The sequence below is a fragment of the Paramormyrops kingsleyae genome, chromosome 16 (assembly GCF_048594095.1).
Source record: "Paramormyrops kingsleyae isolate MSU_618 chromosome 16, PKINGS_0.4, whole genome shotgun sequence".
NCBI lineage: Eukaryota > Metazoa > Chordata > Actinopteri > Osteoglossiformes > Mormyridae > Paramormyrops > Paramormyrops kingsleyae.
In genome coordinates, this window is record NC_132812.1 from 3,693,986 (window position 1) to 3,706,140 (window position 12,155).

General features: G+C 39.9%; 1 protein-coding gene across 13 annotated transcripts in view; it reads left to right on the forward strand.

Annotated features, from left to right (window-relative positions):
• The window catches only part of LOC111854118 (uncharacterized), a 153,177-nt gene extending 143,174 nt beyond the window's left edge, over nt 1-10,003 (forward strand). For 11 of the 13 annotated variants that reach the window (XM_072700640.1, XM_072700642.1, XM_072700641.1 and 8 more), the window contains 9 exons: nt 975-1,232; nt 1,397-1,480; nt 1,714-1,789; nt 2,368-2,429; nt 2,596-2,807; nt 3,110-3,363; nt 3,906-4,025; nt 4,187-4,352; nt 7,401-10,003. In XM_072700640.1, the coding sequence (XP_072556741.1) occupies nt 975-1,232; nt 1,397-1,480; nt 1,714-1,789; nt 2,368-2,429; nt 2,596-2,807; nt 3,110-3,363; nt 3,906-4,025; nt 4,187-4,352; nt 7,401-7,693 (1,525 nt within the window). In that variant the 3' untranslated portion in view covers nt 7,694-10,003. The remainder of the gene's footprint in view (nt 1-974; nt 1,233-1,396; nt 1,481-1,713; nt 1,790-2,367; nt 2,430-2,595; nt 2,808-3,109; nt 3,364-3,905; nt 4,026-4,186; nt 4,353-7,400) is intronic. The other 2 variants (XM_072700650.1, XM_023831737.2) reach the window with 1 other exon arrangement.
• Nucleotides 10,004-12,155: the final 2,152 nt, after the last annotated feature.

Sequence of the window (12,155 nt, forward strand, 5' to 3'; positions counted from 1 at the left end):
AGTCCCCTGACCTGAACCCCACTGAAAACCTGTGGGCTGAGCTGAAGAGATGAGTGCACAAAAGATGGCTTAGGACTCTGGATGATCTGGAGAGATTCTGTAAAGAGGAAATGTTATTGGAGAAGACTCAGTGCTGTTTTACTGGCAAAATGAGGTTGTACAAAGTATTAAAAGCAGGGGTGCCAATAATCATGGCACATGTGTTTTTGTTAAAAATAATTATTTCTTTATGAAGGATTTTTTTTGGAATAAATTTATGTTAATGAGAGGTTGGATTTAACTCAATTATTTATTGTGAGATGAAGCTGATTCATCAAAAGGTGAATTTTTTCCAACCCTTTTTACAAATCTTTATAATAATTGTGGAGGGCACTCTATGTTGTGTAGATTGATGTAACAACAAAGTAAGGTGGTTCACTGCTTTCCACTGTAGAATATTTGTAAGTTATTTGGTGTCTGCAGGGCTACAGAGTCAATGTTGTAGCTGTTCCTGGAATTTTCTCCTGCTCATATTTGCAGGTTGCTCATCCTTTCAGGTACCTGACATCGTTTGTACCTGGAACCTGACAGGAAAAGCAACTGGTGCAAAGTAGTCAAGTCAAGATTCAAAAGTAGCTTTAAAAAAGCAGTTTGTTTACTTATACAAAGGGAAAAACTCTGAATATGTGCTTTACACATAAAGAGCCTTTTAATGTAGGGGAAGGGAAGCACCTAATTAATACATACAGTATGAAAATGATGTTACAGATCCTTAGATTCCACAGAGCTCAGTGGGTACCTGCATAGCTGCGTAAGTAAAGTGCTGATAACAGGCCATTCTCCCCATAATTAAAATTAGAATATGTTATTGTTCTGTATAATGTTATATTTCATTGTTATACATAGATATATTTTGAGCTGCACGGCATACAGAAAACACATGACCATGTCCTGTGATGCCTGCTAAGGTCACCTGTTTGTTTGTCACCTCCTAGCATCAGCAAACAGCTTCTGCAGCAGCTCCTCTGTCTGATCTCAGTGGGGGATGAAGTCCAGGCTGCCTCCCTCTCCAGGGTCCTGGGCAGGGAAGTGAATCTCAGCCACATCCTGATTGACCCCCAAACTTGCATGTCACTGGCCGCGGTGCTGGAGCAGGCAGAGGGGCTGTCAAAGCTGGATCTCAGTCACTGTCAGCTGAATGACCACAGGGTGGAGCTGCTGCTCCCACATCTGCACAAAGCGCGAGTCCTGGAGTGAGTGTCCACAGCAGATCCTACAGTCAGCTGAAATGGAGAATGTGTGCAGTGAACAACATACAGCATGCATACTTCACATCAGTCAGATATATATTTCTATGTGTTTCACTGACTTGTCAATCAAATATTCTCAGCAATCATGACTGTTCCTTTTATCTTAGCCTCAGTAACAATGACATATCTGACCTTGGAGCTCTGAGAATCCACAGTGCCGTTTCCACAAGCAGCTATATCCAAACAGTGAGGTAGGTTTGAATTGAATTGAACAGGATGGATGTTTTGTACATAGAGTTGTGTGGCTGAAAGTGTTCATGGTACTGAAAGCAGTGAAAAATAACAAACTTTTGCAGTCCATAAAAAAATATCTTCAGGGGAAATTGTAACCATAATACCTGTAAAGTGTAAAGTCAGCCATGCTTGCATGTTTGATATCGCTGCATTATGAATCAAAGTATGAGAGAAGTGGGTTTGTTTCCAGGCTGTTTAACAACAGAATAACGGACACGGCAACCTTCCTGACAGACCCACGCTATGATTTATGGGACCAGTCAAAGGTACTAATCAGACCATTGTGGCATTGCTTACTCTGAGTCAGAAATGTGTATTCATACGTTTTATTAATTGATCCTCAAAGATAATGAAAAGTAATCAGTCATTTTAAATCATATTTTAGTCATAGTTTAATTTTGTAAGATTCCTTATGGAATTAATAATACAGAAAAATTTAAGGAACCTTTTCATATTAAATTCAAAGCATGTGGCATTACTTTGAAGTCTAAAACATTGCAGTGGTGCTATTACTCCTACAGTCTTTTAAAAATGATATTAGCCAAGAAGCTACTGCCCATGTCAAGTTCTTTTTTAACCTCGTCAAGTTGTTAAGTAAAATTAGGAGGCATTAAAACACACTGAAAAACAGAAAACAGTCATGCTTGTTATACATCACAATACTACCACAGAGTAGTAAAGCTAGTGATAGAGAATACTATTACTGTTGTACTATTATTTATTGTTATTGTACTATTATTGTTCTACCCGCCCCCCCCCCCCCCCAAACTGATCTGGAAAGAAATACAGTTTGGTATGTACACAAAGGCTTTCTATTCCAACCTCTTATTCTTGTTTTTCTTAGGGCCAAATTACAGTGGAACTCAAACCAGATTTAAATTCTCATAATGGTGAATTTTGCTACAGGTACTCTGAGCTTAATCTTTCCTCTCTCAAGTCTCTGCTGATTTTTTAATATGTTGAACAATTTAATATGACTCTATAAACATAGATTTGAGACCCATAACATCCCATCCTCATGCACACTTTAATTGTTCCCTTGTTCCCAACCATCTCTCTTTCGATTGTATAGCCTCAGCTGTGAATCAGGAGGCCACTTTCAGTGCAGTGCGACAGGGCTGGTGTTTCTTATGAAGCGAGCAGGCAAGGTGGAGTACAGCCCCACTTACTGGGATGAGGCTGCTTTGAAAACTGCTGGTTATGAACCTGCAGGGCCCCTGTTCAACATCGAGAATCCTGAGAAAGGGCTTTGTTCACTGCAGCTTCCGCACTGTGAGGCCGATGGTGAGTTTGTAACAGTGAATTATGTAACTGGAGTCTTATTGTGTCAGTTTTTTATTTTATACATAATGTTCAATCTGACAGTCACATGAACTTCTAGAACACTTGGGAGTCAGTGAAAAAATATACAGCATAGTGAAGAAATATCAGGGTTAGCTGTATTGTTTATAATCTTGCAGTCCTTCGTATTTACTGTTAATGAAGCCAATCAATACTTTCATGATAAAATACTTATACAAAATAATCACTGTTAATATTATTTAGTAACATTCCTTGTGACTGGATCCCATCTGTCTTTTTTCCAGTAAAAGGACGAGAGCACCTGTCTGTGGCTCATATCTGTGATGGAAATATGGAGGTGCTGAAGCCCTTGGCAGTAACAGACACTCATGTAAAGATCCATGTCCAGGATCTCTCTCTGTTTGGCATCGTTAGAAGTATATTATCATTAATTACATCTAGCGTCCGTGGCCAAGTGTTACTTTTCCAGCCACGCAGAAGCACTACTCAGAAACAGATATATGTGTTCCTGTTACCCTCCAATGTGCCGCTTAGCCAGGTAATCAGCCTTATTGTTAATCAAGTTCCATATACCTTCTATGTCAGTTTACACCCATCACTTGATTTTACTCTTATAATAGTGGCCCAACAACCACAACCAATTCTGAGATTACCATACTAGACTTATGTGAAGCTTATATTTCAATCTTTATATATCAGGCATTGAGTTGTCCAGCTACATTTTCAAATTAGGTCCCATTCTGAGATTTTCCAAATAGGAAAAGGAGTAGTAAGGAAAAGTCGTCTCATTAACTCAATCTTAGTAGCCAAAAAAACCTGCTGTATCAAAGGGACAAAGACATTTGGGCTGGGACTCCAATATGTTGACTGGACAATAAAATCAGCCAATATCAAGATTTCACAAATTTTTGATGTGAAAGGACCTATACTTCCTGTATTAAAGCTTGCCACTGTGTTTATTAGTTTGACTTAATAGTTGTTAGTACTTATCTGTGAATGGACTTTGTTAACAGACAATGTACTTTAAATCACGATAACTAAAGGTATTTGTATTTTGTATATTTTTGTGTGTATCTACAGGTAAGCGAGCAGCACAAAGAGTGCATGTACATAAAAACCAGCTCAGATTGCACCTTGACTCCAAACCGAAAATACAGTGTTACCTCAGAACTTGAAGTACATCATGAAATCCAGCCTAAGGTAATAAGCATCATATGTGAATTTAAAATTTTATATAAATAATTCCAGCACCTATATGTGGTATTCAAGTCTTCATAACCATAATCCATAGGAAATTCTGTAGTCTTTATTTCTTCTGGAGTTTTTATTACAATAAAAACATTTTTATCTCTCTCTTTCAGTCACAGGAGTTTTTCTGGAACTTTGGCCCAAATTTCCACCCAACATTTGAGATTTTCTTCAGCAATGACATCACAGCCTTGCATCTGGCAGTTTTGGAGAATGGAGAATGTGAAGTATGGGCTCGCAAAGTACATTTATCATCAGAAGCAGCTCCAGATGCAGCAGGTATTTGCAGTAAAGACAGGGGATCTCTTCCCTGACTTGGTGACATCACTCTCCCAGCCATGGGACTTAACCCAGCAAACTTCTGAGTCCAGATCCCACAGAGATACACACCCTTGAGCCTTGAGTTCTTTGGATTTGGCATGATTCAGATGGGTGAATGTCTTCTCAGCATGTAGTCTGTTTTGATATTATTCAGAGCTTTCCTAAATTGCCTACCTTGGCATTAGGTGTAATAATTCAGATTAAAAAATTGAAAAAGATAATGTCATCTACATAGCATAGATATATTGTGCATAAGTATAAGCTACTGTGAGCTTGGAGTAATTTGGGTGATATGGAACAGCATGGGTAAATAGAGCGCTATGTTTGTTTGGGCACCCCTGATAAAAATCTCTGTATCAATGAATAACTTGCTAAGCTTTTGAGGCAGCAACTTCATCTAAATATATTTTATACCTTATGTAAACAGCAACATTTCAGTAGTGAAATGTTTTTTATTGGACCAACAGAACCAATTTAATGAGCATTTAAACAAAAATAGGCATGTGCATAAATTTGGGCGCCCCAAAGGAATAATCCCATCAATATTTAGTACAGTCTCCTTTTGCTGAAATAACAGCCTGTAGATGCCTCCTATAGCCACTGACAAGTCCCTGAATTCTGGCTGGTGGTATTTTGGAGCATTCTTCCATACAAAATACCACCAGTTCAGTAAGGTTTGATGGCTTCCGAGCATGGACAGCCTGCTTCAAATCAATCCATACATGTTCAACGATGTTCAGGTCTGGGGACTGGGATGGCCATTCTAGAACATTGTACTTGTGCTTCTGCATGAATTCCTTGGTAGATTTTGAACAGTGCTGTGGATCATTGTTGTGCTGAAAGATCCAACCCTGGCATAACTTCAACATTGTGACTTGAACATTCATGTCAAGAATCTGCTGATACTGGGAGGAATTCATGTGGTCCTCAACTTTAACAAGGCTTCCAGTACCTGTGCTAGCCACACAGCCCCATAACAAATTTTACAGTAGGCAGCGAGTTCTTCTCCTGGAATGCTGTGTTTTTTTCACCATGCATAGAGCTTCTGGTTATGACCAAATAACTGTACCTTAGACTCATCTGTCCAGCATTTTTTCTAAGATGTTTCTGGCTTGTGCAGATGCACTTTTGCATATCTCATGCGACTCCTCTTGTGGTGAGTACACAGAAAAGGCTTTTTTCACATCACTCTTTCACCAAGCTGTTCCCGGTACGAAGTGTGCTGGACTTTGGAACGACATACAATGACACCATCAGCAGTCAGATATTGATGTAGCTCTCTGGAGGTGGTCTGTGGTTTGTCTGTAACCATTCTAACGAACCTTCGCCTGAGTCTTTCAGATATTTTTCTTGGCCTACCAAATCTTTACTTCACAAGGACTGTTCTTCTGGCCTTCCATTTCCTAACTACTTGTCTGACTGTGGAGACAGACAGTCCAAACCTTTGTGATAATTTTTTGTACCCTCCTCCTAATTCATAACAACAAATTATCTTAGGTTTTAAGTCAGTAGAGAGATCTTTAGAGGTTCCCATGTTGCCACTAAGATAGAACCAAGGTCAAGCACAACTAGCAATTACCTATTTCAAATAACCTTTTTCATGGTTGGTTGCATCTCGCTTTGTAGATTAAGGTTTAATGAGCTAATCAAAGCAATTTTGTGCTGCAACTACAGGTCTTCAAGTTACTTTTGCACATTCCATTGTTTACAATTTATATTATTTCATACAACTCAGTAATGCTACACTGAGAATTCTGGTCTGATAAACATTAATTCCCTTGTCCACATTTCTCTAGAACAAAAATGGCGTATTGCTGTTATCATCTCTTATAAAGACAGAGCAAATTACCATTCAACCTCAGAGGGGTGCCCAAACTTTTACATAGCACTGTATATTCAGATTTTGGTCTTATAGCACTAACGTATATTACCTTCAGCAGGCCATTTCCATTAATCACAAGGCCATTAATCACAGGAAGGCATAAATGGTAATTGATTCTCAAAGGGAGGGATCCATAGGCAGTGGGTGTGAGGAAGGATTCCAGTCGCTCTTCACAGCCACGCCTCCTTGCCCGATCGTTGTCTATTCCAGTGACTGCTAACCAATATAACTGGTAGAACCATAATCTGCAAGAATTGGGACTATGTCTAGTTACTGAACGTTCCATTTCTGCGGTTTCCTCTGCCTCCCTCTCATGTGCCTTTGTGTGAGTGTATTCCCAGTGAGCGTGTGTACCCTGATTACCTCTCTGTGTGTTTGGTTATACCATTTTCCTTGTGTCTGCACGAACGTCAGCCTTTTCCTTCACTCCCCAAGACAGACATCCTGGCATTTCAACCCCAGAACCATTTCTGACTTTGACTCTTGTCTACTGAGTCTGTTCCCCATTTAGCTACATAGATATTCACAGGAATCTCTGTTATAATCTTATGTTAGGAAACACTAATAAAATCTAATAAACAGGTTTATATATTGTCAGTATACTAAGAAAATCCATTTTATAGAAGGGTTCCATGGGCCTAAAGGCCTAGCACAGTGTTCTAGTTTGATGATATCCCACTTTTGTTCTCTATATTCATATAGTATTTTGTTGGTGACTGTCTTTGACATCATTCTATACTGTAGCTCTGGTGTCCATCAGTCCTATTTTTGCTGTACCATGATACACTTCGATGAGTTCTTTGATGACTTTGCCCTTTTACTGCCATCAGTGAGTGTTGAGGTTTGTGAAATGAAATGTTCCTGGTATGTCTGATTCCTTTATGGCAGCCCATCCTTAACCCAGCTTGTCATCTTTGGCTCAAACAGGTTACACTGGGAACATATACAGTAAATGCTATGATACCTGGGAGATTCTTTGAGTTGTGGCTTGACATCAATACCCATGTTATTTTCCATTGCTATTGGTCTCAAACCTCGATACAAGCAAAAAAAAAAAAGTTTAATACTTTTGAGGTTTGTTTCCTTACCTTTTCCAGCTCTTTACCTCAATTTTTTTCCTCCAGAGAATTGCCACGTCTCACAGACAAATCGGAAAGATTATCTATTAGTTGTATTGGAGGAGCTGACAGACGGAGAGATGAAGAATCTGAAGACACGCATGCCACCCCCTGCAGGTCGTAAGGGCATCCCTAAAAGCAGGCTGCATGGAGCTGACCGCCCAGACCTGAGGAACTTCATGGTAGAGAGTTGGGGAATGGAGGGCTCCATCACGGCTATCAAGGAAGGGCTGAGTAAAATCCAACGTAATGATTTGATCGATGAGCTAAATGACTTCCTGCAGAAGCTCTCCAATTGAAAAAATCCTCCGCATGAAGCCTCTGTGCTCTTGACACAGTGGTCAGGAAAAGCCTTTTAATGTCATAACTAATTAGAAAGATTAATACAGCTGCAAAGGAAGAGGAAGTGTACAGATACTAATAAACAGTGCAAATGCAAAATAAAGTGAGAAAAGACACACAATGCAAACAATATCGTGCATGGCTGAGGGTGGGCTTTTGCAGAAATTTTCACATTTTTGTAACATGCATCCAGGAAAATGCTTATGGCATTACAAACTTCTATGAATAAGTTTAATAGTTAGTTTTTTTCAGTTTTATCTTTCTCTTCCCCTCTTAGGTTCTTCTACACTCTAGTGGGTTGATCTATACATTTTATATATTGACTGTTTTGACTTAACATAAAAAAAAATCACTAATGCTATACTGTACGACACATAACAAGAACAGTACAGCATCATTAAGGGGGAAACTTTAGAGCTCCCAAGGGCTTGTGTAAGCACCAGAATCACATCTTCCATATGCCCAAAGCTCCCTCTACAGCAGTGTATGTTCTTTGGTGTGTGGTGTTATTCATCTCCTTAGCCACAGTTTGGGGATTCAATACTGTAATCAGCAGCTATTAGCTAAGAGGATGCCTGTTGTCTCCCAAAAATCAGCCACCAGCAAACACACCATCCTTTGCTATCTGACACACTCCAAAGCTGGACCAGATATACTGTAAGCATCATGTGTAGTCCTAGGCCACTTGGTGACAATGTCTGTAACATGTATTTGATGGTTGCATATCACCTGGACATTTAGGCCTAGTGCCAATAACCCTTTTCGACTGGTGGAAGTGGGATTCAAAGGGCTGCAAATATGAATAGGGTTGAGAGTTCCATCCACTGCACCTACAATGCCAGGCATGCCTGCAATGGCATGAAAACAACTTTTAGTGTCATGTAAGGCATCCCACCCTGCTGGACATTGTATGTAGTTGTGCGTACAGTGCAACAGAAATGTGATCAATGCATGCACAGATGCAGGACACAGGAGCCTTGCTGAGGCCATGCAGATATGTAGGTCTGCAGGAATCCACCATTGAAAGCTGTCAGAAGCTACACGGTGGGCAAAATTCTGGTGTTCCTCTTTTCAATTTATCCTGCACCAGACCAAGGAAGCTCATTATTTTCACCACAGGCCAGCCTGTATTTCTCTATGAATTGTTCATTACTGAGATGGTCCAAGGGGTTCATGCCCACCCGCAAAAGCTATTTGGCTTCCTAGATGGCGCTCTCTCAATCACTGTCTTCTGTTGACTTGCACAATTCTCTACATTGCTGGTCATGAGGGGTGGCAAGAAGGTCCTGGGTTCAATCCCTGGGTCGCCCAGGGTGCCTTTCTGTGTGGAGTTTGCATGATTTCCCCGTGCATGCGTAGGTTTCCTCCGGGTGCTCCGGTTTCCTCCCACAGTCCAAAGACATGCAGATTAGGTCGATTGGCTACTCTACATTGCCCGTAGGTATGAATGCGAGTGTGTGTGGCTGTTTGTCTGTGTTGGCCCTGTGGTGGACTGGCGGCCTGCCCAGGGTGTACCCTGCCTCTCGTCTGATGATGCTGGGATTGGTTCCAGCTTCCCCGCGACCCAGATGGATACAGCGGTATAGATAACGGATGGATGGATGGATTTTGAATTGACTTGGCTACATCCTGTAAGATGTTGAATTGGACTTTAAGAAGAATTTAATTCATTTCATTTCAATGTAATCATGCAACACATGAACGCCATTTAATCTAAACATGAATAATTACATAGCAGTTTACTTCCAAGATGGTAGATGTATATATTGACCATATATATGTACTAGTGAGTAACTTTATAGTTGCATGACTGTAAGATAAAAATTGTGTAATTGTTTAAGCCTTCTCCAACAATATGCATTTGGGTTATGTCAGCCCTCCTTTTCCATGGGCATATATTTATAAATTTTGCATATTTAACTGTTTATGTGTGTTACCATTTGTGAGGAGTCTGCAATTGCGTTTCCTGTCAGTGTCCATGGGTTGTCAGATGGATAGGGCTGTGATAGGGTTACTTGTATGACTGTATGAAGCACACTTTCACCATGGTACACAAAATCCATTTATTCTATAGGTGACACTTCAAATGTGACATTCATTATTAATAACTGCACAGACTTTTCAGGCAGGTGTTCAAACAGGGGGCATGGCCAACGGGTACTTTTCGTGATTGTGTGGGGGGTAGGGGCGGGACTTAGTGTATGCCGTTTATGTTAACATTCTGTGTAATTCATATTGAAATATTAAACTGTATTTTTAAAGCTACACTTTCATTTTGCATACCTGTATGAATTTATGTGAAATCAATCCCATTTTGATTCAACTTCCCTATATTCAAAGTCGAATTGCGATTCTGCACCGTGTTTTCAACCGATTTATGAATTGAATTTGATTTTCCAGGTCATTCTCAAGTCAATTCTGAATGGTGCACAACCATGTTATGTAGACTACTTGAATTATATACAGGTGTTACAACAATGAGCCCCATTTCGCTAATTTATAGTCAACATTAGTTTTATATTGCGATATTGATCTCTTGCATTATTATGTTGTCCAAGAGAGAGAGTCAATGTGTTTTTGTCATCTATTCTGGCCGATCTCTGTGTCTCTGTGACAGGACAGCAAGCAAAAGTTCAAATAAAGAATGACGTAGAAAATAACGAGTGGGTCGGAGCACTCATAAATCTATGAACGAGATAATGAACTACTTAGTTATGAAGGGTTTCTGGAAACACATGCTCATTGACAAAAGTACGAGATAACGAATTACTTAGCATTACGAACCTTTCTAGAAAACCACCCCATTTAATGATTATTTTTCAAGGGTGTTCACAATAGAGAACACAAGTAACTTACCACCAATTAATACGAATACAGCATCGTCTATGACCAATATATGTACAGTATAACTGAGGTTGATGTGATACTAAGCCTAGCTAAACTCAAAATAAATAAATCGCAGGGGCCTGATGGCATCTTACCTTTAGTCTTAAAAGAGATGAGGGATATTATTAGCCAACCTTTGACTTTAATATTCCAGAAATCGTTATCTCCGGGTGTGGTACCATCAGATTGGAAGCATGCTAATATAACACCCATATTCAAAAAAGGGGATAGAAGTAATACAGCAAACTATAGGCCAATCAGTTTAACTAGCATTACTGGAAAAATAATGGAAGCTATAATTCAAGTGAAAATGGTAGATTACCTAGATGCAAATAACATTATAAAGGATAGCCAACATGGATTTAGGAGAGGTAGATCCTGCTTAACGAATCTGCTTGAGTTCTTTGAGGAAGCTACAAGTGAAATTGATCACAAAAAGGCCTATGATGTGATTTACTTAGATTTCCAGAAAGCCTTTGATGTTGTCCCCCACAAACGGCTCTTGTTAAAGCTTAAAGCTGCAGGAATTTTAGGAACTGTGGCAGCTTGGATCAAAAACTGGCTAACTGATAGTAAGCAGCGAGTAGTTATTAGAGGCACTATGTCACAGTGGGCCTCCGTTTATAGTGGGGTACCGAAGGGTTCAATTTTAGGACCACTATTGTTCCTAATTTACATTAATGATATTGACACGAATACATACAGTAAACTGGTTAAATTTGCAGACGACACTAAGGTGGGCGGGGTAGCAGATACTAATCTAGCAGCAGAGAGGCTTCAACGGGATCTGGATTTAATTAGCGAATGGGCTGATACTTGGCAGATGAAATTTAACACAGATAAATGCAAGGTAATCCATGCAGGGAGCAGAAATATACAGTACAGATATTTTATGGGTTCCACTGAAATAAAGGTAGCTGATTACGAGAAAGATCTCGGTATGTATGTTGATGCTTCCATGTCCCACTCTCGCCAATGTGGGGAAGCAATAAAAAAGGCGAACAGAATGTTGGGTTATAGCTCTAGATGTGTGGAGTTTAAGTCAAGGGAGGTGATGTTACACTTATATAATTCCTTGGTAAGACCCCACCTAGAATACTGTGTGCAGGTTTGGTCACCATACCTCAAGAAGGACATTGCTGCCTTAGAAAAGGTGCAACGAAGAGCTACGAGAATGATTCCTGGTCTTAGAGGAATGTCTTACGAGGAGAGGTTAGCGGAACTGAATCTGTTCAGCCTTAAGCAAAGGAGACTAAGGGGGGATATGATTCAGGTCTATAAGACTCTAACGGGTCTGGATGCTGTTCAGCCAAATGACTATTTCAATATTAGTCTAAATACTAGAACTCGTGGCCATAAGTGGAAATTAGCGGGAGAACATTTTAAAACAAATTTGAGGAAGGACTTCTTTACACAGCGTGTAGTCAGAGTATGGAATAGTCTTCCTGCTATTGTACTGGAAGCTTAAACCATGGGTTCCTTTAAATCAGAGCTAGATAAGATTTTAACAACTCTGAGCTATTAGCTAAGTTC